Source organism: Setaria viridis, chromosome 5 (genome assembly GCF_005286985.2).
Source record: "Setaria viridis chromosome 5, Setaria_viridis_v4.0, whole genome shotgun sequence".
NCBI lineage: Eukaryota > Viridiplantae > Streptophyta > Magnoliopsida > Poales > Poaceae > Setaria > Setaria viridis.
The window spans coordinates 42,439,504-42,460,716 of NC_048267.2; the positions used below are offsets into that span (position 1 = coordinate 42,439,504).

The window sequence follows — 21,213 nt, forward strand, 5'->3', positions numbered from 1 at the left end:
ATCCGATGTGACAGGTGAAATTTAGCGGAGGGTATCCGAACACCCCCACAGTGTTCGTCCAACTAATTGACACTTTGACAGAGCAATCGTCCTCTGGAATCTTGACTTCAATTGTGCGGTTGCTACCGCCGAGATGACGTGATCCATCCTCGCTTCATTTGCTTCTCGTCCACCAGGATGCTTGACACGGTTCCGCAGCCTTGCCATTAGGCCAGCTCCAGTGTGTGGAGAAATCGAACATTGGCAAAAAAAAAAAAAAAATCGAACGTAGCACACTGTGGCCATCGATGTTTGCTTGTCAGAAACAAAATCGATGTCCAGACTTGCGTCGAACTGAACGGTTAAAAAATTCTTCCAGGAGCATCTCCTCGACCTCCATGTATGTGAGAGGCAGCTGGATGAGACACGGGATAGGTTGAAGGATACTTTTTTTTATTGTAATATGCGGGACTCATCAATCGATGGCGCACAGGAGCTACCGAACCAAATTTGTGTTCGTTTTCGTTGACTTCAGAAATCGATTTAGGACTGGAGGTGCCCGTAGTTTCTTCCGCCATGGGACTGTGGAACAAAGATGCTCGGCGACACAATGCGCTCTTCAAAAATTGCCATTCTCTTCTGCCGCGGCGCGACCAATCGTAGCGTCATTCCGGGACACCTGGCCGTGCTCAAATTAAACCGCCACGCCACCAGTAGCCCAGTAGGAGATGCCAGTGCTGCTGCAGATCCTCCTTCCTCCATGCATCGGCTGCTTGTTACCTGCAAACCTGCGCCGTGGACACCAACTGTTGCTGTGAGATCTGATGCCGCGCGGCGGTGGGCCTGGCCGATCCTGAAGGCGAGGTGAAAGCATCCCCGTGAGCGCCGGTTGCCACTGCCTCTGCCACCGCCGAGCGAGCACCCAGCCACCCACGGCAGGAGGAACCCCGCTGCCAAGTGCCAAACGAAGGCGGCCGCCACCAACGCGGCAACCTTGCCGCCCGCCTCGTCCCCGATCCAGCCGTGCGAGCCAACCCGGCACCGGGCGGCGGCCGCGTGCCTCCAATTGGCGGCCTCGGCAGCCGCCACAGCAAGCTGGTGCCATGGCACTGCCGGCATGCCGTGCCTTCGGCCTTCCCAAGTTTCCAACAGCACCCTGCTGGTGCCTCGTGCAGCGCCGGCCCGGCCCCAATCGCGGCCGTGCGCCCGCGCTCCGACCGTTCCGTTCGACCGCCGGGCCCGCCTCCCCCGCGGCGAGACCTCTCCTTCGGCCTGGACCCCGCCGCCCCTCGGGTCGCCTTCTCCGCGACATCCCGCCCCGCGCCCTGTTCCGACCCGCCGAATCCATGGCTCCGCGCGTGGGCGCGGTGCCATCATCCATCAGCGCCGCCCGCTCGCCCCGCGCCTCCTCTCGCTGTCGAGATCGCGTGACGGGAGCTCCGGAGCCGACACGATCCAGGTAATCATCTGGCCAGCCTTTCCTTCCCTGCTGGATCAATCAACCCAATTGTGCCGTGCAAGCTCGAATCGCGGAATTCATGGTGCGGCCAGCAGCAAGCAATGTTACTGCTTCTACAGTTCGCAAGAGTCATTCCTCACCCCGTCTGCTAAATCTATATCCTATATGTATCTTTCGGCAGCCTTGCTGCAAAGAGTCCCGGAATTCTTGAAGCGCCCATATTTTCCATTGACATGCTCATACTGATCGACTGACACCTCACAGCAACAGCATCGAAACAGGATGGAAGCGGAGCGTATTCGTCCACTCATGGTGAGACAGCAAGCACATGCGTGAAACTGATTATTGGAAGAAGCACCATCAGCAGCATACACCGCAATTGTGTAAGAGGCTATTCCTATTTCGCTTTTTCCATGGACAGAAGCAGGTGCGTTGGGTAAGATCGGCTGTTACTCTTGTCTTCTGTGTGGAATCAACACTGTGTCTTGCTTGTTGAACCACAGAACAGCTGAGAGGGCTTCATGGTTTCTATATTACTGTACCTGCGGAATAAGATGCGACATGATAAGTGATTGAACGTGGCAATTTTTCCTCCATGCTATATATCAATGCTGCAACTCTAAAATCTGTCAAAAATACTCGCTGATTTTGCTTAACCTTTAGGAGGAAAAGCACATGATAAGAGCACTTTCCTAGTAGCGTTTTTGTTTTTGGTTGACTGCTTGAAGCCTTGAACAGGACACTCTTTAGGCTAGTACTAATTTTGATGAGATGGAGATCATCACTGCATTGGTAGGTAGGTTTTATCAACTAAAGGTTACTATTATATTTTGCTCCTTATTCATGGCAATGTTGTGCCACCTATACCTGGATTGGCTTATGTGAAAAGGCTCATTTTTCTTGAAAAATAAAACAAAACCAAAGAGAAATCTTAACAGACCTTATGATTCAACATGATCTTGTGGGCAATCTCTTCAGATATTTGGACATTAACATAGTTCATACTGCAGGTCAAAGTGTATAATCACATGTTTTTCATCTTTAAAACTTGCAAATGTATCAAAGCCATCATATCAACACCTGGGAGTCTTTCTTTGGTTCAGGTGCAGAAAGTGAAGTTCATCGCTGGTGCTGTGGTGCATTTGTGGCAGTTTGTGCAGATTGCTTACTTCTTCGGTTCAACCCTACTAGTTCTAGCAATGTGAACTGAACATGTATCTGCCTCTAAAAGGGTAAGTATGCACTAAAAGAACAATCATTTTTGCATTACTGGAATTTCCATTAGGAACCTACAATTTTGACAGAAAAATGCTAACCAATAGTTATATTTTGTAAGCAGCCTCGTTTTTTATGATAAGACAAGGCAAACACTACAAACAGCATTAAGAAAGAGTTATTATCTAGTGTACAATTCTATATGGATGGTCAAACTGATGTCACTTGTTCATTTTCTTATAAATTTTCATTGAGATAACTCTATTTAACATGTTAATAGAGGATCCATGGGTCACATGTCTTCTATATGAATATTGATTGTGATGAGTTCAAATAACACCACCAAAAATGTGAAACGAATATAGCTGTTAGGACATCTGTGTAGTGGATGTGAATACTGACATGTTCTATTGAGCTATATCCCTGTATATTCTCTTGGCATCGTTCAATGGCTTCCTAAAAGTCTGGTGAAGCAGCATAAACTGTAAACTTCCAAAAAAGGCTGAAATGGAATAGTGAAAAGAAACTGCGGATAAGACCCTCTAGGTGTCACAGGCTCACAAGTTCTTTGAACGTCTATTCTTCTGGTAATTTTTAAGGAGCTTAAATTTTTCCAGCTTGGCATTCTCACATTCTAGGCTGTTTTCTGCTAATCCATGCATGTTACAGGTAAGAAGCATTTTTGGCACTTCCAACCCAATGAATTAATAATATCCGTTTTGGCCATATGAGTAGCTTTCTGCCCCCGCCCCCCCCCCCCCCCCCCCCCCCTCTTTTTTACCATTTTTGTCAGTTTCCTAGTTTTTGGTGAAAGAGAAGGGAGAAATATATTTTAAAAGTTTGAAGGCATCACACAGTTAAATACTGAAGTGCAGTATTCTAAGATGATAACACGCTGTACCTACTTAGGAGCGTTTAGTAATTTGTTCCTAGATAATGCAAACTTATATGCAGTTATGCATTCAACTTCTATTGTCAACTCATTGTTAGGACGAATGGGAAATTGTCCTAGATACTGCTGCAACTAGAAATGGAAAAAAGAAACATCGCATCCAAATGTATGAAGAGACTGCCAACAAGATTAGAATGTGTCATCAGGTCACTTGATATAGTAAGCATTTGAAAGTGAAATAATTATAAAACCTAGAAGAAAACCTCAAAGGCAAACAAAATTTTGATTCAACAACAAGAAGTTCCCTGTTTCTCTTGATTCTATAGATGAACCTTTTCACACTGCTGTTTTAGGTTCATGTGGCACTTACCTCGGAGGGGATAAAGAGTCGAACCAAGATGAGCAGTGGTAGTATTCTGGTATGGAAACTTATACTAATGCAGTAGTGCTCCACATCCCATGAAAAGTAATACTAATCTTGGGAGTGTTCATGTAGAGCCTATGAGATTAGTGTACTGGAAATTTACAGTTCTCTTTAGTTTATAAAAGATTAAGTAATATCATCAAGTACTTACTGCATCCTTAAGAATTGCAACACAAATATATAGCTGGGCAAAATATCACTTCATTCTTTCAGTTACCAATACGCCAGAACCATGAACAACTACAGAGATATCCAGGGTAGTGACAAACATATAAGAAATTGTAGGCAAGGCATGGATCAAATTTTTTTTGAAAAAAAACATCTCAGAAATTGTGCTTAACAGGGGTAATGACAGAAGCACAACTCTTTTGAGGGGATTAAAAAGAAACAAACAGAAAAAAGGAAGGCAGCAATAAATTCACACCTAGGCCAGAATTTTGTCATGATCCCCCTCGATATTTTGGAGGAGGTAGGAGCGTTTCCTTGATCAATTAAGGAGGATCACTCCTCCCCCCGTTGAGCTGTACCCAATACAGATATCGCTCTCCTTTGGCTGTGCTCATCTTCCCTGGATCCGTGTTCCTCCTGCATTCCCCCGAGAGGCCGAGACCCAGAGACCCAGATCCAGTAGCGATCTCCCCCCAAAGTGCGACCAGGCATAGGTACTCTCCAAAACCATGTTCTTCTACTTGTTCCCCTTACTTCCTGCTGTTTTGGCCGCGTTTTCCCCAAAAATTTCCAACTCCCTCGGTGGATCTTTGAGGGAGAAGGTTCTGTTGGGGAAACAGGGTGCTTTCTGGTCGTGCTTGGTGTTTTAGGTTGGAGATTTGCATGAATTTCTTTTTACTTCGTCTTGCTATCGATGTCTGTCTATTGTACAAAAGAGTCGTTGAGCCAAGGGATGCGAAGTTCAATTCAGCTGTAGCCAGATTTGTAATCTCTGAACGAGGGAAAGTTAAAAACTTCTGAGTATGATATGCTGGTTGCATATTCTACAGAACAAGAAGTATCTGACACTATTTTTATTTTCTTTAAATTTTTATTGTTAAGGGAAGATATCTGATGTTATTCAGTCCATAGATTGAATGGAGCACCATAGCTGATGGTTTTTCTAATGAATTTAATCAAACCTACTGGAATACTTGAAAGGCTTCCATTAAATCGAGGTGCCATTTGATCCCAAATGGACTTTAGACTTGCTTCAAAGACGTTTTTGTTGTGGTTCAGTGTGAAATTTCTGTTGTGTGCATATGAAAGAATTCCTGATATGAAGATAAATTATCTGAAGAATGATTTTGTACTTTTGGGGAGAGGATAATCAAAGAGCAGAGATGCTGGCAGATTTATCAGTTGTAATGGTCACTCTCCTTCGCTTGCCTTGAGGTGGATTGGAAATTCTTGATGGACAAACAAACGAAGTGTTTGACATCTTGGATAGTTGGCTGCTTTTCGCAAGGAAGGAGGCTTGTTTTGCTGGGATTGTGCGAATACCTATCGACTTTAGTTCAACATACCAATCTATGGTGGCAGGGTGACCATGGATATTTTTTGGTCAGATGGGATGTTATTTGCTAGCTGAAAAGGCAAGGGGGATTGGGAGTTAAAGATGGACACATGAGTTAGTTCCTGTTGTTCAGAAGGAAGAACGGAACAGGTCCATGGCAATTGGCAACTGATAGTCGAAGCAGATTATCTCAAACAAAGATCGATAATCGATTTTATCTGGAGGACTGGGGTCCTGGATCATCTTTCTTTCCCCTTCACAGTGGCTTATTTATCTGGGACGTCGCCGGCAGTTGTTTTGGTTGACAAAACAAACCCTGTTCCTTCTTCCTTTGCCTGAATTTGCCAATTGATTGAGGCAGCTTCCAGGACATGACATGGTGGGCTGGATTGATTTTGCAGCTCCAAGTTGGAGTAATTGGATAACAAAGAATGGGACACATTTTTATCACCAAATGTTTCTTGTTGCGTCTTACTTTTATTTACACCTAAATTTCTTCAGGATGAATGTTTAGCTTTTTTTTTTTTTTGCGAGGAAGGATGAATGTTTACCTGTGCTGTTTCTGTCCATGTTTTGGCATTTTTCCATTAGTTCATCTTGATCCCCTTGTGAACTGGCGATCAATTTTCATATTCAGTTTTGTGAGTTGTACTACGGATCAAACATCACTGACCAAATGTTATGCTACCGTAATTCAGGGAGCTGTTGTTGCCCGCACTATGGCCGCCTCCAAGGTTCCGAACCTGTCGGAGACTGCTCGTAGAGGCTGTTGCAAGCTGTGTGGAGAACCTGAAGAGGACAGCAAGAGGTTCCTAATCTGTGGCCACCCTCCTTGCATGTACAAGTACTACCACATCCGGTGCATGAGTCCTGACCAGATCGCAAGCAAAAAGCAGATGAACGAGCAATGCTGGTACTGCCCATCATGCCTCTGCCGGGTTTGTCACCGTGACGAGGATGACAAAAAGATCATCCTGTGTGACGGCTGTGATGAGGCATATCACCTCTACTGCCTGCGTCCTCGTCGCACTAGAGTGCCCAAGGGGAAATGGTACTGCAAGCTCTGCCTTAAGGCGAGGGCACGGGAGGTGAAGGTGAAAGAGTACGAGGATAGGATGCTGTCGGAACACAGGAAGCATGATCTTACGATGGTGAAGAGTGACAAGTATACGGGCGTGGACCTGCTGCTTTCTCGCGTGAAAAAGTGGAGAGCTGATGACGAGGCGGCTGCCGCAGAGGCGGCGATCACCTTGGAGATGCTGAAAGGAGGCAATGAGGAGCCGGCGACCGCTGCAGAGTAGGAGGCATTGGGATGGAGGTTGTGAGCAGGTGGATTTGTGTTCCCTGGCATGAGTTCAAGCAGCACAAGGTTTCTGTCCGGAGAGCCTCAGCTCTGTCCCAGCTGAAGACCTGATGGTCAGGAGTTGGGACTAGAGGCCGAGGGTCTCTGAACTGAAACAAGTGCCGTTTGAACTGATGGTAGAGAATATGAGTTCGCTAGAATCGCTCTTATCCTTTTTTTTAATCGTTTCTTTCATCCTGCCGTGGTCATACTTGACGAACTTGCCGGCGTCGGAACTTCATAAGGTCGTGAGCACCCTTGATACCTTTGCTGGGTACTTAAACTGCAATGAAATGGTGGATCTTGGTAGACTAAAGTGTCTGTTGTTAAATGCTGTGGTTTCTATGTTCTAGCTTGTGTGCATTGCAGGTGCAGCTTGATTTGTGGGTGGTTTCCAGTTCGGAAATCGGCCCAGGTATTCCTTACTAAGGCCATGAAAGGCTGGTGGTGCAGCTTGATGCATCAGTCTTTGCCCGTTTTTTTTATTTGGTGGTGCTGGTGCCTGAAAGCTGAAAGGCTGGAATCCTGAATGACAAGGCGTTGCTATACTACAATGCATTGTTGGGACAACACATCCTACTGGGCCATTTCTGTAGAGTTTCCCCTGTCGAAACTGTTGACAGGCCAAAAATGGGACAGGGGGAATTTGTTTATCTGCATGCCATTGCATGCCGTTCCCGACCACGAATCTGCTGCCATCGCCAAAGCGTCTAATCCGTCACGTGACGCTCCTCGTGCAAACCGTATAAGGTCCGGGTACTTTGCAGTGGCAGAAGCAAGAAAATACCCCTATGAGTCTTGACATGCAACAAACTCTGGATTCTCACTGCACTAACTAAATATCGCACTGAAACATCAGGCTTTGTTCAACTCGACATATGCCATTCATGGTTTCAAAAAACACACACACAGACAGAAGGATCATGTACCTGTTGCTTAGGAATCACTTGGGCTTCAGCAACAGCATCCATCCTCCCCAGGACTGGACCCTACAGGTGTGCCTGCAAGAAACAAACAGAGCTGCATAACCAAAAAAAAAAAAATGGTCAGAGTTATTACTCAATGGAGCATCAAGGAGTATTCTCTGCATCAGTAACAAGCGAGATAGCACTTTTCGATATGAATTTTCTTTTAGAATCCTATAACATCATGACTCTGTTGATCTTACCAGTTAGTTCGCAGAGCTTGTCATGAGCCGACTGACGCAGCCGCACGCAGGCTTCAGTAGCCTCCTAGGTGCATCATTGGATCCCTCCTATGTTGAAACAGAGTTTAAATTGTTGTGTTCACCTGAAATTCCGGACGTCAAGTATGGTTGGGGTCTATCATCCATGGAGAGCGCGTGATGGCTGACCCCTTTCCGTCATCCAGATGTAAATTGGTGCGTGGCGCAAGCAGCTAGTTTTGACTGACATGTATGGCCCACTTTGTAAGTAGGGTAGCCAACAACTTGTCAGCCTAAACACTGAACTGCAAACATGTTTACAACAGTTTTGGAATAAAGTTAAAGTTTTTCAGTCTCTGAGAGATTCCAAAACTGCAAATTGCTGCACTGGGACTGTACCCTTTTTCTTAAGGATGCGTCAGTCACTGTGCATTCTCTCCGTACTGTGCTTGAGCGATACTAACTCCTTTCCCTCTCATCGAGCCCACCGTTCACTTTAAGCCCGCCCACGTGAACGCGCGTGCCGTGATGCCTGAGACCAAGGAAGGACAGTAAGGATGTGCCTCGTTCGAGGCCCAGGAAAGGACAGTGAATGGACTCGATGGGCCTCGTTCGAGGCCCACCATGACCCAAGTTGCAACCGGGACAGTTGCCTTTCGTCTGCGGCGGCGCGGCAGCTCTTGTTCACCTCAGTTTCGAGGGGCCCTCCTGGCTTCCTGCCTAGACAGTGACAGCCAATCACTCCCAGCTTTTTCCTCTCCCATGGTCATGGCAGTGATTTGCCCTCTGCAGTGGGACCACACACTGATGAGATTTCCAAGCTACCTTAATCATGTCCTCATCTTGCATGAGAATCTGTTTGAAAATTCATGCTGCTGCTTGTCCGCGAATCCCGATTTAGTAATTGATCGGATCGATGAGATTGGCATCAATTTTCAAGCGCGGATTGGCTGCATCTTTCTCATGGGAAAAGAAACATGGATCCACTCCCTGTTTTCTCAAGTCAGCTCCTAGACGGTAAGTCAACGTGGGAATGGGCGTTATGACCCCTCCTCCACTAATTTGGGGGTAGAGCGACAGGACGGGAGACGACTCGAATGATGAAAAAAGAGACCAAATCTAAAAATCAAGGGTGGCACCGAGTCGATTCAAGAGAAAAGGATTATGGATTTGATATATGTGATGATAATTTTGCTAAAACCGAATCTAATGCCTCTGTTTTAGCTCACTTAAGCCATGGATGCAGTATGCCATGCCTACCTTGCAAGTTTTAAATAAGGGACACGATGAAACATACCCGATTCCTTGCGCTTGATCAAGTGATTCCATGGCCGCATTTCGAGTTCCATATGTACTCAATCTAGTCATCAGATCTCCAGCGCAATCCTTGCCGCTTGTTGGCTCAAACCCTAGATTGGAGGGAGAAATAGTGGATGGGGACATCATACGGCTGCGGAGTTGACTGGCCATGGAGACGAGAAGGAATCGAGTTGGATCTTGCAATACTATGTGGTGGTGTGGTAGGAAGGAGGGTGTTGTTCACGACCATATTTGTAAATGAGGTGCAGGGAGAGGTGGGAGGGGTGGCGGCGGGCGACGGACGGCGTAGTGGGAAGCGAGGCTATTTAGGGTTATAGCATTTCCATCCAACGGTGTGGATTGGTTGATAAATAAAGATTTAGGAGAGGTAGGAAGGGTGGTGGCGGCAGCCAACGGATGTAGTAGGAAGTGAGGCTATTTAGGGTTAGAGCATATATTCTGACGGTGTGGATTGGTTAATAAATAGAGATTTAGGAGAGGTGGGAGGTCGGCAACGGACGCTGGGTGTAGTGCGGAAGCAAGGTGGGGCTTTAAGAATGAGGGCATTTTAGTCCAACAATGTATGCGTTGTTGACAAAAAAAAAAGATGGGCGGGGGAGGGGTGGAGGGGTACAACTATAGAAGGGACGGTGCTGTTAACGATGCAATGGAAAGAAGGAAAGAAAGGTGAGATTATTTTTGGACTAGAGGTTTTTTAATCTAATGATGCTGGTTTAAATAATCTTAAAGGATTATGGACCGACTAGCTAAAGTGACATTTGTATAGCTCTAGGAAGGATATGAAAAGTAAAGTCAAGTGGTAGAATATTCGGGCTCCACTATTCCTTTGGGGCATCCTTCGTAACACACATGGAACTAGACCTTTTAAAAGTAGAAATATCACACATCGGTGGAAGATCATCTAAAAAATTAAAATTATCATGTCGAATTTCCTTTTTTAAAAAAAATCTCGATCAGAGTAGTTTCCATTGGAGCCCGACCTAGCGTTTTTCATTTTGTTTAGTCGTGCCTTATTCATGGCCGAGCTAGGGATGGCAATGGGGCGGGTCGGGGACGGGTGAAGCTTCCGTAGACCCACCCCCGAAACCCGAACAGTAAACCCGCCCCGAACCCGAAACCCCATTCATGTGGAAATGCTGCCCCGACCCCGAAACCCGGCAGGTCCCCTGACACCCAAGCCGTCTGCCCGTGGGGGCCGCGCCACCGCCGCCGTGTTGCGGGGGCCGTGCCGCCCGCCGGGCTCCCTGTCGCCGGCGCTGCCGCCTGTGGCCGTGGGGTCGCGGAGCCAGGAGTCGTGGTCGGTGAGGAGGAGGTGGAACCACGCAGCGTTGCCGGTGTGGGAAGTGAGGATTCAGGAGACTACGACGGAGAGGGAGGAGGTGGGGATGAGGATGTGGGAGTCGAGGAGGTGGAGCGGCGCAGAGGCCCAGAGGCGGCGCTAGTGGCGGGAGAGGATTTGGGTGCGCACGGCAGTGGGGAGGTAGAGGAGCAAGAGGATGGTGGTGAAGATGCAATCGGGGAGGAGGCTAAGTTGAGGTACACGCCGTCGCAGCCGCCGCCGGCCTCCACCCCATCCCCACTCCCCAACGGCAGCGGTGACCGCCGTGCCGCCGGGTCGCCCGCGCAGAGGCGGCCGACTGGCGGTGCAGAGAAGAAGGGGAAGGAGCGGCCGGAGGAACGGGGAGAGAGGGAGGAGCAGCAGGTGTAGATGTAGAGGCGGCCGACGGGTAGCGTAGAGAAGAAGGGGGAGGAGCGGCGGGCGTTGTGGGCCGGAGCTTCGTGGGCTGAAGTAGAGAGGGAGGAGCGGTGAGCCGACCTCGTTGGCTTCATGGGCTAAGCGTTGAGTATATTCATGCTGGTGGGTTGCTAGCTTGACCTAACTTTGGGGGCCTGTGGGCGCCCGCTGGGGTAAATCAAAACCCAGCCCCACCCTGACCCATTTCGGGGCCTGAACCCGCAGCCCCGTGGGGGAGGAACCAGACCTGCCCCTGCACCGTCGGGTCTTAAACCCGCGGGTTTCAGATCTGAACCCGCCCGATTGCCATCCCTAGGTTAAGCTAGTATTGCCTCAATGCCTTTTGTTTTCAATGTAAAGGCCTTGTACATGTTGTACCCACTGCATTTTCGACAGCTTCGGGAAAGGTCCCGTCGAGATTTTTACGGTACCCATACTAGTGTATACTAGACCCTACGATTAAGATTAATTGTATACTATCAAAGAGTTAACCCGTAGTATAAGTAGTATAGGTAGTATAAGGGTATTATGGGAAGATACAGATAGTGTGTTACTGTTATTTAATTTTGACACCGGGGCAAAGTTCTAGTATACGTGAGGCGGGGGTGATTCATTACGTGGAGACAGAGAGCTCCACGCCGGCGAGCCGTCCTTTGGTTCGGCTCTAGCGCCGGAATGACAGGCCTCCTGACCCAAGCTTGGACGCGGCAACCGGCAAGCATGGGTGATGCCCGCGCCGACGTATCGAACTCCGTAGCCTAGAGCAAGACGACGGTCGAGTCGGGAGAAGCAAGCCTTGGTGGGTGGTGCTTTCCCTCCGCTCTAAGGGCATAGCTGCGAGAGAGGGCCGACAAGCTCGTCTTGTCGTCATGGCTTCGCGCACGCAAGAAGCTTGTTCGAACAGACGGACAATATCGTTTTCGGAGCCACGTGCTGCGCATGTTCGACTGAATGCTGCATGTTCGACTGAATGCCGACCAAGAATTATGTTGCGTGTCCAGAAATAATTAATCTGCTAATGGCATGACTAATCTACATTTCTCTGCATGAATAAGTAATTAGCTCCTTAGATCACATATGCATCATGATCTAGTGGACGTTCTTGATAGACTGTCAACGAGAACAAATGAAATGAGGACACAAAATATGAAAATCCAGTTCTGAAAATCCAATTCTGTGGGCTCTGTACTGTTTGCCGGCGGCGCTTATTGCATGCGCATGGCTGCGATGGACCTACCCACCTCTCGGTTTAGGCGCAGCTACGGCCATGAAGTCGCCGCCATACCTTGTAGAAAGGATCCGATCGGCAGTTACTGTGTTACTTGAATCGGTAGGGTCGGGCCATAATTAACAATGGACGGTTAGATTTTCTCTATACTATATACCACTAAATGATAGTATTGGATACCTTAAAAACCTCCTCCCCGTCCGGTTTGCAAGCAGTCATTGGCCAACAAGGACCTTGAGCCTTGAGGCAGCCTATGACACATGCCCCATGGTACTTTCCTGCCCGTACCAGGAGCCGTCCCTCAGTTGTCACAGCAGCCCTTCCCTCTCACACACAAAGGGGAAAAGAGCACCCAATCCCACACCAGCAACCAGCGCCATCACCATGTTCGTATCCGGCGATGGAACTGCAGGGGTCAATCACCGCGTACCCGTGCGTTGTTGCGTCGAATCGAATCGAGCGCGAGCGACGGCGGCGAGCCACTCCAAAGCTCGATAGGTGCCGACCGGTGCTACGTGCCGGCCGCCGAGCGCCGCGACGTCCCACGCGCAATGCCGCTCGCTGTCGCCGCCGGCCGGTGCCCGGGCTGATCCGCCGATGGGTCTTGCGGCCCGGTCGGCTGTGCCCGTGCGCGCGGTTCGCCACTGACGCCGAGTGCCATGAGGCCATCGCCGATCGTCTCGGTGGGTGAGTGACGGTGGCAGACTTTTCATCGATCCGACGCACTGCCCTGCGCTCGACACGACCAGCCCGCCGGGAGCTGGGCGCCTGGCGGCAGATTGTCGCGGCGTGGCCTATATTACTGCCAGGTGGTACTCAGTACATTGTAAGGAGTGAAATTACAAACGAAATTGTAAAAGAGTCTGGTTAGAGCACACAAGTAGCAACCAGCCCACACAAGTAGTAACCAGCCCTGAGTTCGACTTCCCATGGGGACGAATTAAAAAAGCCTGGTTAGAGCACACAAGTAGCAACCAGCCCACACAAGTAGTAACCAGCCCCAAGTTTGACTTCCCATGGGAACGAATTAAATAGGTTTAAAATAAATAAAATTATAAAAAAATAGCTAGGGATTTTCCCTGCTGACTTCGTCAAAAAAGAAATTACAAACGAAATGGTCTTTACAGACTTTATGCTAATGTAAAAAGATTACATTTATTCTTTTTCTATGATGCTCTGACACTTGACACTACCGTAGCACTCCCTCCGTTTCAAATTATAGGTCGTTTTGATTTTTTAGTTTATAGATATTATTATGCATCTAGACATATACTATATACTATAAGTGCACAGAAAAAACTACGTAATTAGAAAAGTCAAAACGAATAAGTATTCATGTACAGTACTGATAACCAGGTGAAGTCACTTGCGTGCCTGATTTAGCTTAAAGACGGATGATTGTGTGGGAGGGGAAATTATGAAACGATCTATTGTTAATTTGTATCTAAGCTTCGTGCGACCGAGTACTGGCATGCTTGCAAGACCAGAACCATGTATATATACACATGAAAGGGATTGTTTTTGCTCATGGAAGATTGGAGAATGTTTTCATGGAAAGAATTCAGATACTTTCTCCGTCCCAAAATACTATTCATTTTGAATTTCTATATACATAAATTGACATGTATTTAGACATAGTATATATCTATGTGTATATCAAAAGATACTCCCTCCGTTCCGAATTATAGGTCGTTCTGATTTTTTAGATTCATAGACTTTGTTATGCACTTAGATATACCATATATCTATGCATCTAGAAAATTCAAAATGACCTATAATTTACGATGGAGGAGTATGCTCTTAAAAAATAAAATGAACAATAATTTAGGATGAAGACGGTAAGTAATGACAATGGAGATGCATGGAGATGCCCTTGAGGCTGAGGGCAGGCAGGCTTTGGTGGAGTTTTCCCTGCCCCTGTCGTTACAGCCATGAAAGGGGTCGGCTAGGCCCCAGCTGCTACACAAGTTGCAAGCACAAGAATTAAGAGGGCAATATGTTTATGTTCCCTAGCTAGATGTTCTCTAGTTTCTGGGGTCATTGTTGATGCTTTGTCTTCTTCACATGTACCTCTTCTTGTGACAAGGGACCTAGGCACTGTATGCAGGCCAAGTTGATTACCGGCGTGGAAAATGAAAGAGACCTCCAAGAATTTGAACTCCTGCAAGAGACGCCGACAAACAGTCCAGGGGAGTAGTGTACTACCAACCGGTTCTGTTGGACCCAGGCGTCAGTGAGCATAAAGACACAGTTCAAGGCAGGACCGGATTTAATTTTCGTCCGTGTCATTGTAGGATACGGGAGGATCAATCTGAAAGTCTGTGAGAGCTCGGCGTTTTCGATGCCTCCACAGTCCGCACCAAACTAACAACGGCATGTGCTGGATGATGTCGCGATGAGAGGGATGGACGCACAGTGCATCCATCGCTTTGTCCTCTAAGGCAGCGTCGATCCAGCAAGCATGTACATGCCACTCCATGCCTGCTTGCTGCCTCTTGCCTGAACAGCCATTAGAATCTGATCAGAGCTTAGCAAGGTGGTCTCATGGCGATCGACACAAGCATGGCATTATTGCGTTCTAAATCCGATCTCCTCTGCCCTGGATCTGCATGCACATTACGAACAGATGCTGCCAAGCAAGAAAAGATCTATCCATCTGCCCTGCATCCTGGAGTACTGTCCTTTCTCAGTTCGTCTGGACTGAAAGGGTAAGAGAAAAAAAAAGTAGTAATAATGCATGGAGGATGTACTTGTGCAGGTAGGCAACAACAATCTTGCATTGTACCCTAGCGCGTCCAGGATCTCAAGAAATATATCCTGCTCGTCGTCCCGTCCCCAAGGTAGCCCTTAGCTTGTCCACAGGCTCGATCAAGAGTGTGGACAAAGAAAGAAACAGGACATGTAAATGCATGGCTCCATGTATTATCTTCTTTTTTTCTAACACAACAAAAAGTGGCAAGACATGCCCTTTAATAAATAAATAAATAAATAAAATAAAATCGGGTAAAGGCTCTATGGATGAGTATTGGTGCGTAAGAAATTGCATTTCCCAAAAAGGCATATAGTACAAGGATTGTGAGGAAGAGATCAGATAGAGAGCACCATCAGCACAGCATGGGCACCTAGCAGCCAGCGAGGAGCCGGCACCTCCAGCTCCAGGGATTCCAGATTGCGATCGCAGGTTGTGGCGTAGCAGCCATGATCCGCCGATGGGAGGGCCCACGCGTTTATCCACTCAATCACCCTGTTTTGATGAGATCTAACTGTACTGCAAGCTAATCGATCGATCTCGGCTAATCGCTCTAGCTTAATTAGCTGGCTAGATCCTCCGGGGTGGTGTCAAGCTCCGCTCTCGAGACTATTCTTTGAAAAGTTGCTGATAGGTGCACTGTTTCCTGAAATCAAGACAGGTGAACAGGCAATATTAATGGATGTGATGCTACGGATTGATGGCAACCTGAAACCTACAGTCGCCGGGCTTGTACTGTTACACAGACTTAGAGGGTGTTTGTTACTCGAGCTAAAGGTTGTCCGTGTCACATCGAATATTCGAGGTTAATTAGAAAGACTAAATATGAGTTAATTATAAAACTAATTGCACAGATGGAGGCTAAACGACGAGACGAATCTATTAAGCCTAATTAATCCATCATTAGCAGATGTTTACTGTAGCAGCACATTGTCAAATCATAGACTAATTAGGCTTAATAGATTCGTCTCGCCATTTAGCCTCCATCCGTGTGTAATGGATTTTGTAGATAGTTTATATTTAATACTCCTAATTAGTATCTAAATATCCGATGCGTTATTTTTGTTTTGTTTGTCTCCACGCACAATCTGATTGTTTGAAAAAAGATCCCTGTAACATTAATCCCATCTCTCCGTATAATCTTATTAATTAATACCGTTTGAGTTGTATTACGCATGAACCAGCAGTTGCATGTGTTTATTTTGATGTTGTACTTAGTTCGCGCTCCTTCTTCTTTTCAATATAATCGGCAGTTCTTCTATTTTTTTTAAAAAAATTCTTTTCAATATAATCAGCAGTTCTTCTATTTTTTTAAAAAAAAATTATTGATTGACCGCCCTCCTTGCTTACCTAGCAATCACCCAGTGCCTCTTGTGCTCATGCGTCACAGACATACTTTGTTAGCACAGTCACAATCCGTCAAGCAATAGCCCCTCCACAGCTTATTAGGTATTAGCATCCCCGAACAAGCAACATTCAACAATCATCTCCTGCCAAATTGTATGGCCCCAACTACTCCCTTGGCCTCCCCATCTCCTCTATCTAAAGGTTTTTTTAGATTTGAAGGACAAGTGATGCGTGGTTTCTACGTCAATACAGAATAGGCAGGTTTCATCATCAATATTTCCTTTAAGCACATTTAACCTTTTGGCACTCTCAAAATGGGCAATTTCCGATGTCACCGACACGTGAGGTCACCTGGGTCAGTAAACAGTGGGCCAAGGTGGCAAATATGTTGCCACTGGTCCCATAACAGTCGGAACACGATAGTATAATTAAAAAATCCTTCCTTTCTGAACAGAAAAGAAAAGAAAAGAAGAGAAGAGAAAAGAGGATCTTATTTGATTTTTTTCGCTATTACCAAATAGCATTTGAATGTGCTGAATAGGCATATGGTGTCAGCTATCATATGCCTTTCTAGTCCCGATAGACTCCATGCCACATTTGGCCTGTAGTTCTGAACTTGCGCTATCATGGTAAGTGAAATCTGTCGGAAAGGAGCACGTAGCCCATCGATCGGTGGAGCTGCGCGCTAGCGAAAAGTCTCCGCGGCAGCAAGTTGCTGGGCGGGGCTCCGTGCACCGATGCACGCACACGGCGATAATGGCCGGCGGGGCCTCCAACTCCAAGCCGATCAGTTCTCTCCTCTCCCGGTCCCGGCCGGGGCGCGCACGAAGGGGACACGGACATGGACGGACACGCGCACAGTGGAGGGAGGGAGATCGATCGATTGGTGTCTGGCTCCCGGGCCGATCGATCTCCGGTGCCATGACTTGACGTGCTCGCGCCTCAAAGTTGCGGCCTTGCAGATGGTCACTTGCAACCTCTGATTCCGCCACAGGAGTGCTGGCCAATTTGTGTTGTTTGGTGGCGGCGGCATCCACCGGCAGATCGGCTCGCATCGGCCACCAGGAGACCTGGTAGCAGCTAGGCCCCCACCCCCACGGATTATTCGGCCAAACAGCGGCCGGATCGGGTGCGATGCAGCGGCCGGATCGATCGGTCGGTCGATCAGACAAGTGACGGAGAGCAGCCGTGCATGCGGGCTTGGACTCTTCGTCGATGCCGCCGTGCACGCCCACTTGCAGGCGCGATGAGAGTGCAGGGGTTTTGGAGGGAGATGGAGCCGAGCCGACACGGCGCATTGGGAGGCTGAACGCTAGCTGCTTGGACTGTGGCCACACCTGCCTGTGTGGCCAGTTCTCCATGACCATGACGCCCTTTGCCCCTTCCAAGCTCCTTGATCTGAACAGATAAGATCTATGCTAGCACTTGCTTAACTACTGTGGCAGATTATAATCCAAGAAAAAGGTACTTATTATAGGTAACTAATGTAGAACATCAATCATGGTACGGTTGACTCATCTGAAAGAAAAAAGAGGGGAGGGAACTTTTTCTGAATGCTAACAGATAGGTTGATATTGATACCCCGGCAGCTGGGATTGGGAGGCTCTCGTCAGTTGGAGTGCATGTAGCAAATCGAAGTACTGCTCTCTTGTGATCAGGTGGTGGTGCAGGACTGCAGTGCTTCACGATGAAGTACTTGTCCACTGAGCAGATCAGCAGACGCAGAGATGAGCAGAAGCCAGGACAAAAGAAGGAAAACAACACAAAGTACAGGTACAGGTGCAAACGCATGGTGGCAGGGGAGGTGGTAAAAATTTCTGTGAAAGTTTGGGACGTAGCAAGCAGCCAAGCACTTCATCGCAAGCGTCCAAAGTCAGTGCCAGAAGTATCATACAGTACTATCTGGGTGCCCAAGATGCTCATGTCCCTTATGGAGCCATTGACGTGCTCCGTGACAATTTGAACCAACTCGACTGGAATCGGACACTAGCTACGTGTTGTTTTGCGCCCAGTTTACGATCCACTTCCTAAGAATAGGATAATATTTTTGTTAGTGCCACGTATGTAGCAGTATAAGGTCTTGTTTGGATACTCTGTGCTAAAGTTTAACACGGTGCTAAATTTTAGCACCCTCAAATGAAGAGCTAAAGTTTAGCACCTTGAGATGTTTGGATGGTGTGCTAAATTTTAGCACATTGGTTTTCAAAAGACAATTATACCCATTTGCTCTTCTACCCCACTGAACAAATCTAAGCCAGGTTCCTCTTTTCTCCATCGAGCGCGTCGTGCTTGCCCACAGCGCGGGGCCACGCGGTCGCGGCGGAATCGGTGGCCCCCGGGAAGCAGCCGCAGGCGACGGGGTGGGCGGGAGGAACCGGTGGCCGCCAGGGAGCAGCCGCAGGCGAAAGGAGCGGAACTCCGTTGTGGTCGCTGTGCACTCCAAGGCCACCTACGCCTTCTTCAGCGGCCGAGCTTCGGGACCATCGGTGTGCGCTGCGTCGTCAAGGCCAACCACTTCCTCGCCAAGCTCCAGTTCCGCCGCCGCCTCCCTCCCCACTCCTCCCTCGCGCCCCCTCCAGATTCACGTGCCGACGGATGAGGCATGGTCGGGCGGAGGAGGTAGGACCGGCGAGGTCAGGCGTTGGAGGCGGGGCCAACGGAGGAAGCGTGCCCGGCGGAGGTGGCGAGGCCCGGCGGAGGCGGCGTGACCAGTGGAGGCGGTGGGGCCAGGCGGAGGAGGCAGAGCGGGCAGAGGCAGCGGGGGCGGGCGAAGGAGGCATGGCCGGCGGAGGCAGCGGGGCCAGGCGGAAGAGGTAGGCGGCAGGGAGGAGAGAGAGGAGAGGAGAGAGAGGGGGGCAACCAGGGAAAATGTGGGCTTGAGGACCACTTTAGCACTATTAGCAGGTTTTAGCACCCCTTTGATGTGCTAATGAAATTGGGTGTGCTAAACTTTATCCCTCACCTTTTAGCACACCTGTTTGGGAGTCCAAGTGCTAAAAGGGTACTAAAAATGGAGTGCTAAACTTTAAAATCCCTCTTCCAAACAGGGCCTAAGTCCGCCAAAAATATAGTACGGGTACTTTCAGATTAACACCTTTTTGTTGGAAAAAAAACATAAACGAATACTCATCGGTTACTACATCATCTACCACCAAAAGAGTAATGAGCGGCGAGCGTGAGCACCTGTACTAAATCGGAGATTTTGAAACCCGGTGATCAGGTATCCGCCTTATTCAAAACAATTAACGTGGATATGTGGCGCATAAGGGGATAAGCCTCCTGATGCAATCTTGCATTCATTCCCCGATAGAAGCGTGAAAATAGTTGCTATCTCTTTGTTTCTTAGAATCTAATATTTTCTCACTATAGGTCCAAGTAGTTTGGTTTCTCAAATTTAATGAGTTGATACTATGTATGATGTCAACTCAATCAACATGCTTGAGGGTGTTATTGGAGGGTGTAGGGCAAACTTGATGATTGGGAGAAAGAACTTTGGAAAAAGAAAGGACACACTAAAGGAGAAATGACACGTTGGGGTAGAAAGTGGCCTGACGTGAATGAAGGAAAATGAAAGCCCTTTGCCCTGCAGGCAAACCGAATGGGGACATTGCAACACACAACACAACACATTGGTTTGTAGCTTCCCCCAAGGCACCCACCACGCTTCCCTCAAGACTTGAGACAAAGTTAAAGCAAACAACAGAGCCCTCTCAACTCTACCTCCGGTTGGGATCTCAAACAAACAATCTAGTCGGGGGGAAGATTCCTATCTCTTCTCTTCGACCTCTCCAATGTGAACTCATTGGCTCACTCTCTCACTTTCTCCCTAAAGACAGAACAAATATTAGTGGTATATATGATAGTTATCCAATCTTATATGTAACTACATGTCCTCATTTTGGAACATATGGGTGCAACAAGAGACGCAAGCATATATGTGGGATGAACCTCTGTCCCATGCTTTAAGTTGTTTCTAGTGGCGGTGCCAAAAATCTATAGAGCATACTCGGCAAAAAAAAAAATTCTACAGAGCAAAATTCTGAAGTCCAATGAATACGCACCTAAGAATTTCATGCTGGTGAAAGAAAATCCTATGCATATCACAACCTACCAACCATTCATCTCTGACCCACCTTTTGTCACTCATGAGGCTGGCCAACCATGGAACTATGTACTCTGTTTGCTAGATGCTACTAAAGTATAGCTACAGTGACGATCTGACGAAGCTAGTAGGGGGCTGGCAGGGGCGCAGGGCCAGCCGGCCAGGCCCCCCTCAGGCCCTCAAGGTTCAATTCTTTTTCTCTATTATACTATAAAGCATTTTAGATTAAGATGAAGTTTACTATATAACTTAGTTTGTCCGTGGTCAGACCGCCAACAAGCATATTATGATCGACATTGCTGCCAAAACCGATTGCCACCAAATCGTCTCTCGGTAATAACAATGATGCACTTATGTTTACGGTCTTGAAGTACGACTAAAACACTATCGGTACCTACTAACTGTAACTCAGGTTCTAACAATACCTAATCCGTACTCATTACACAATTCCAATAGGTAATGTCATCAAATATAACCCTTTATTGCTCGTACAATTTACTTTTAAGACAACCAGTTAAACTAATAGTGAGGTGAAAGGAGAAGACATATTGCGATAGTTAAAGAATCTACCTACACTTTAGTGAGACTGGACAATCGTGCAACTATATAACCACTTGCTAGGCACTGCAGCAATGTAGTCATATAGGTTGTACCGTGGAACACAACCTTTTGTTTCTCGTGTGCATGGTTTAACTTCAGAGATAACTAAGCTACTAGCTCCGACGTTTTAGTTTTTCTATATTCATAAGAAA

At 47.6% G+C, this 21,213-nt stretch overlaps 1 protein-coding gene across 7 annotated transcripts; it reads left to right on the plus strand.

Annotated features, from left to right (window-relative positions):
• The first annotated feature begins 471 nt into the window (after positions 1-471).
• Positions 472-7,131, plus strand: LOC117857563 (PHD finger protein EHD3). Of its 7 annotated transcripts, none has more exons than XM_072293848.1 (5): positions 472-1,438; positions 1,703-1,821; positions 2,542-2,670; positions 3,899-3,964; positions 6,172-7,131. In XM_072293848.1, exons 4-5 carry the CDS (start codon positions 3,944-3,946, stop codon positions 6,772-6,774), a joined length of 624 nt encoding a protein of 207 aa, XP_072149949.1. In that variant the 5' UTR covers positions 472-1,438; positions 1,703-1,821; positions 2,542-2,670; positions 3,899-3,943; the 3' UTR covers positions 6,775-7,131. The 7 variants fall into 7 exon arrangements, with proteins under 7 accessions (XP_072149949.1, XP_034596181.1, XP_072149952.1 ...); XM_034740291.2 differs by adding an exon at positions 4,313-4,631 and having other exon boundaries at positions 477-1,438; positions 1,703-2,670; XM_034740290.2 differs by having other exon boundaries at positions 1,703-2,670.
• Positions 7,132-21,213: the final 14,082 nt, after the last annotated feature.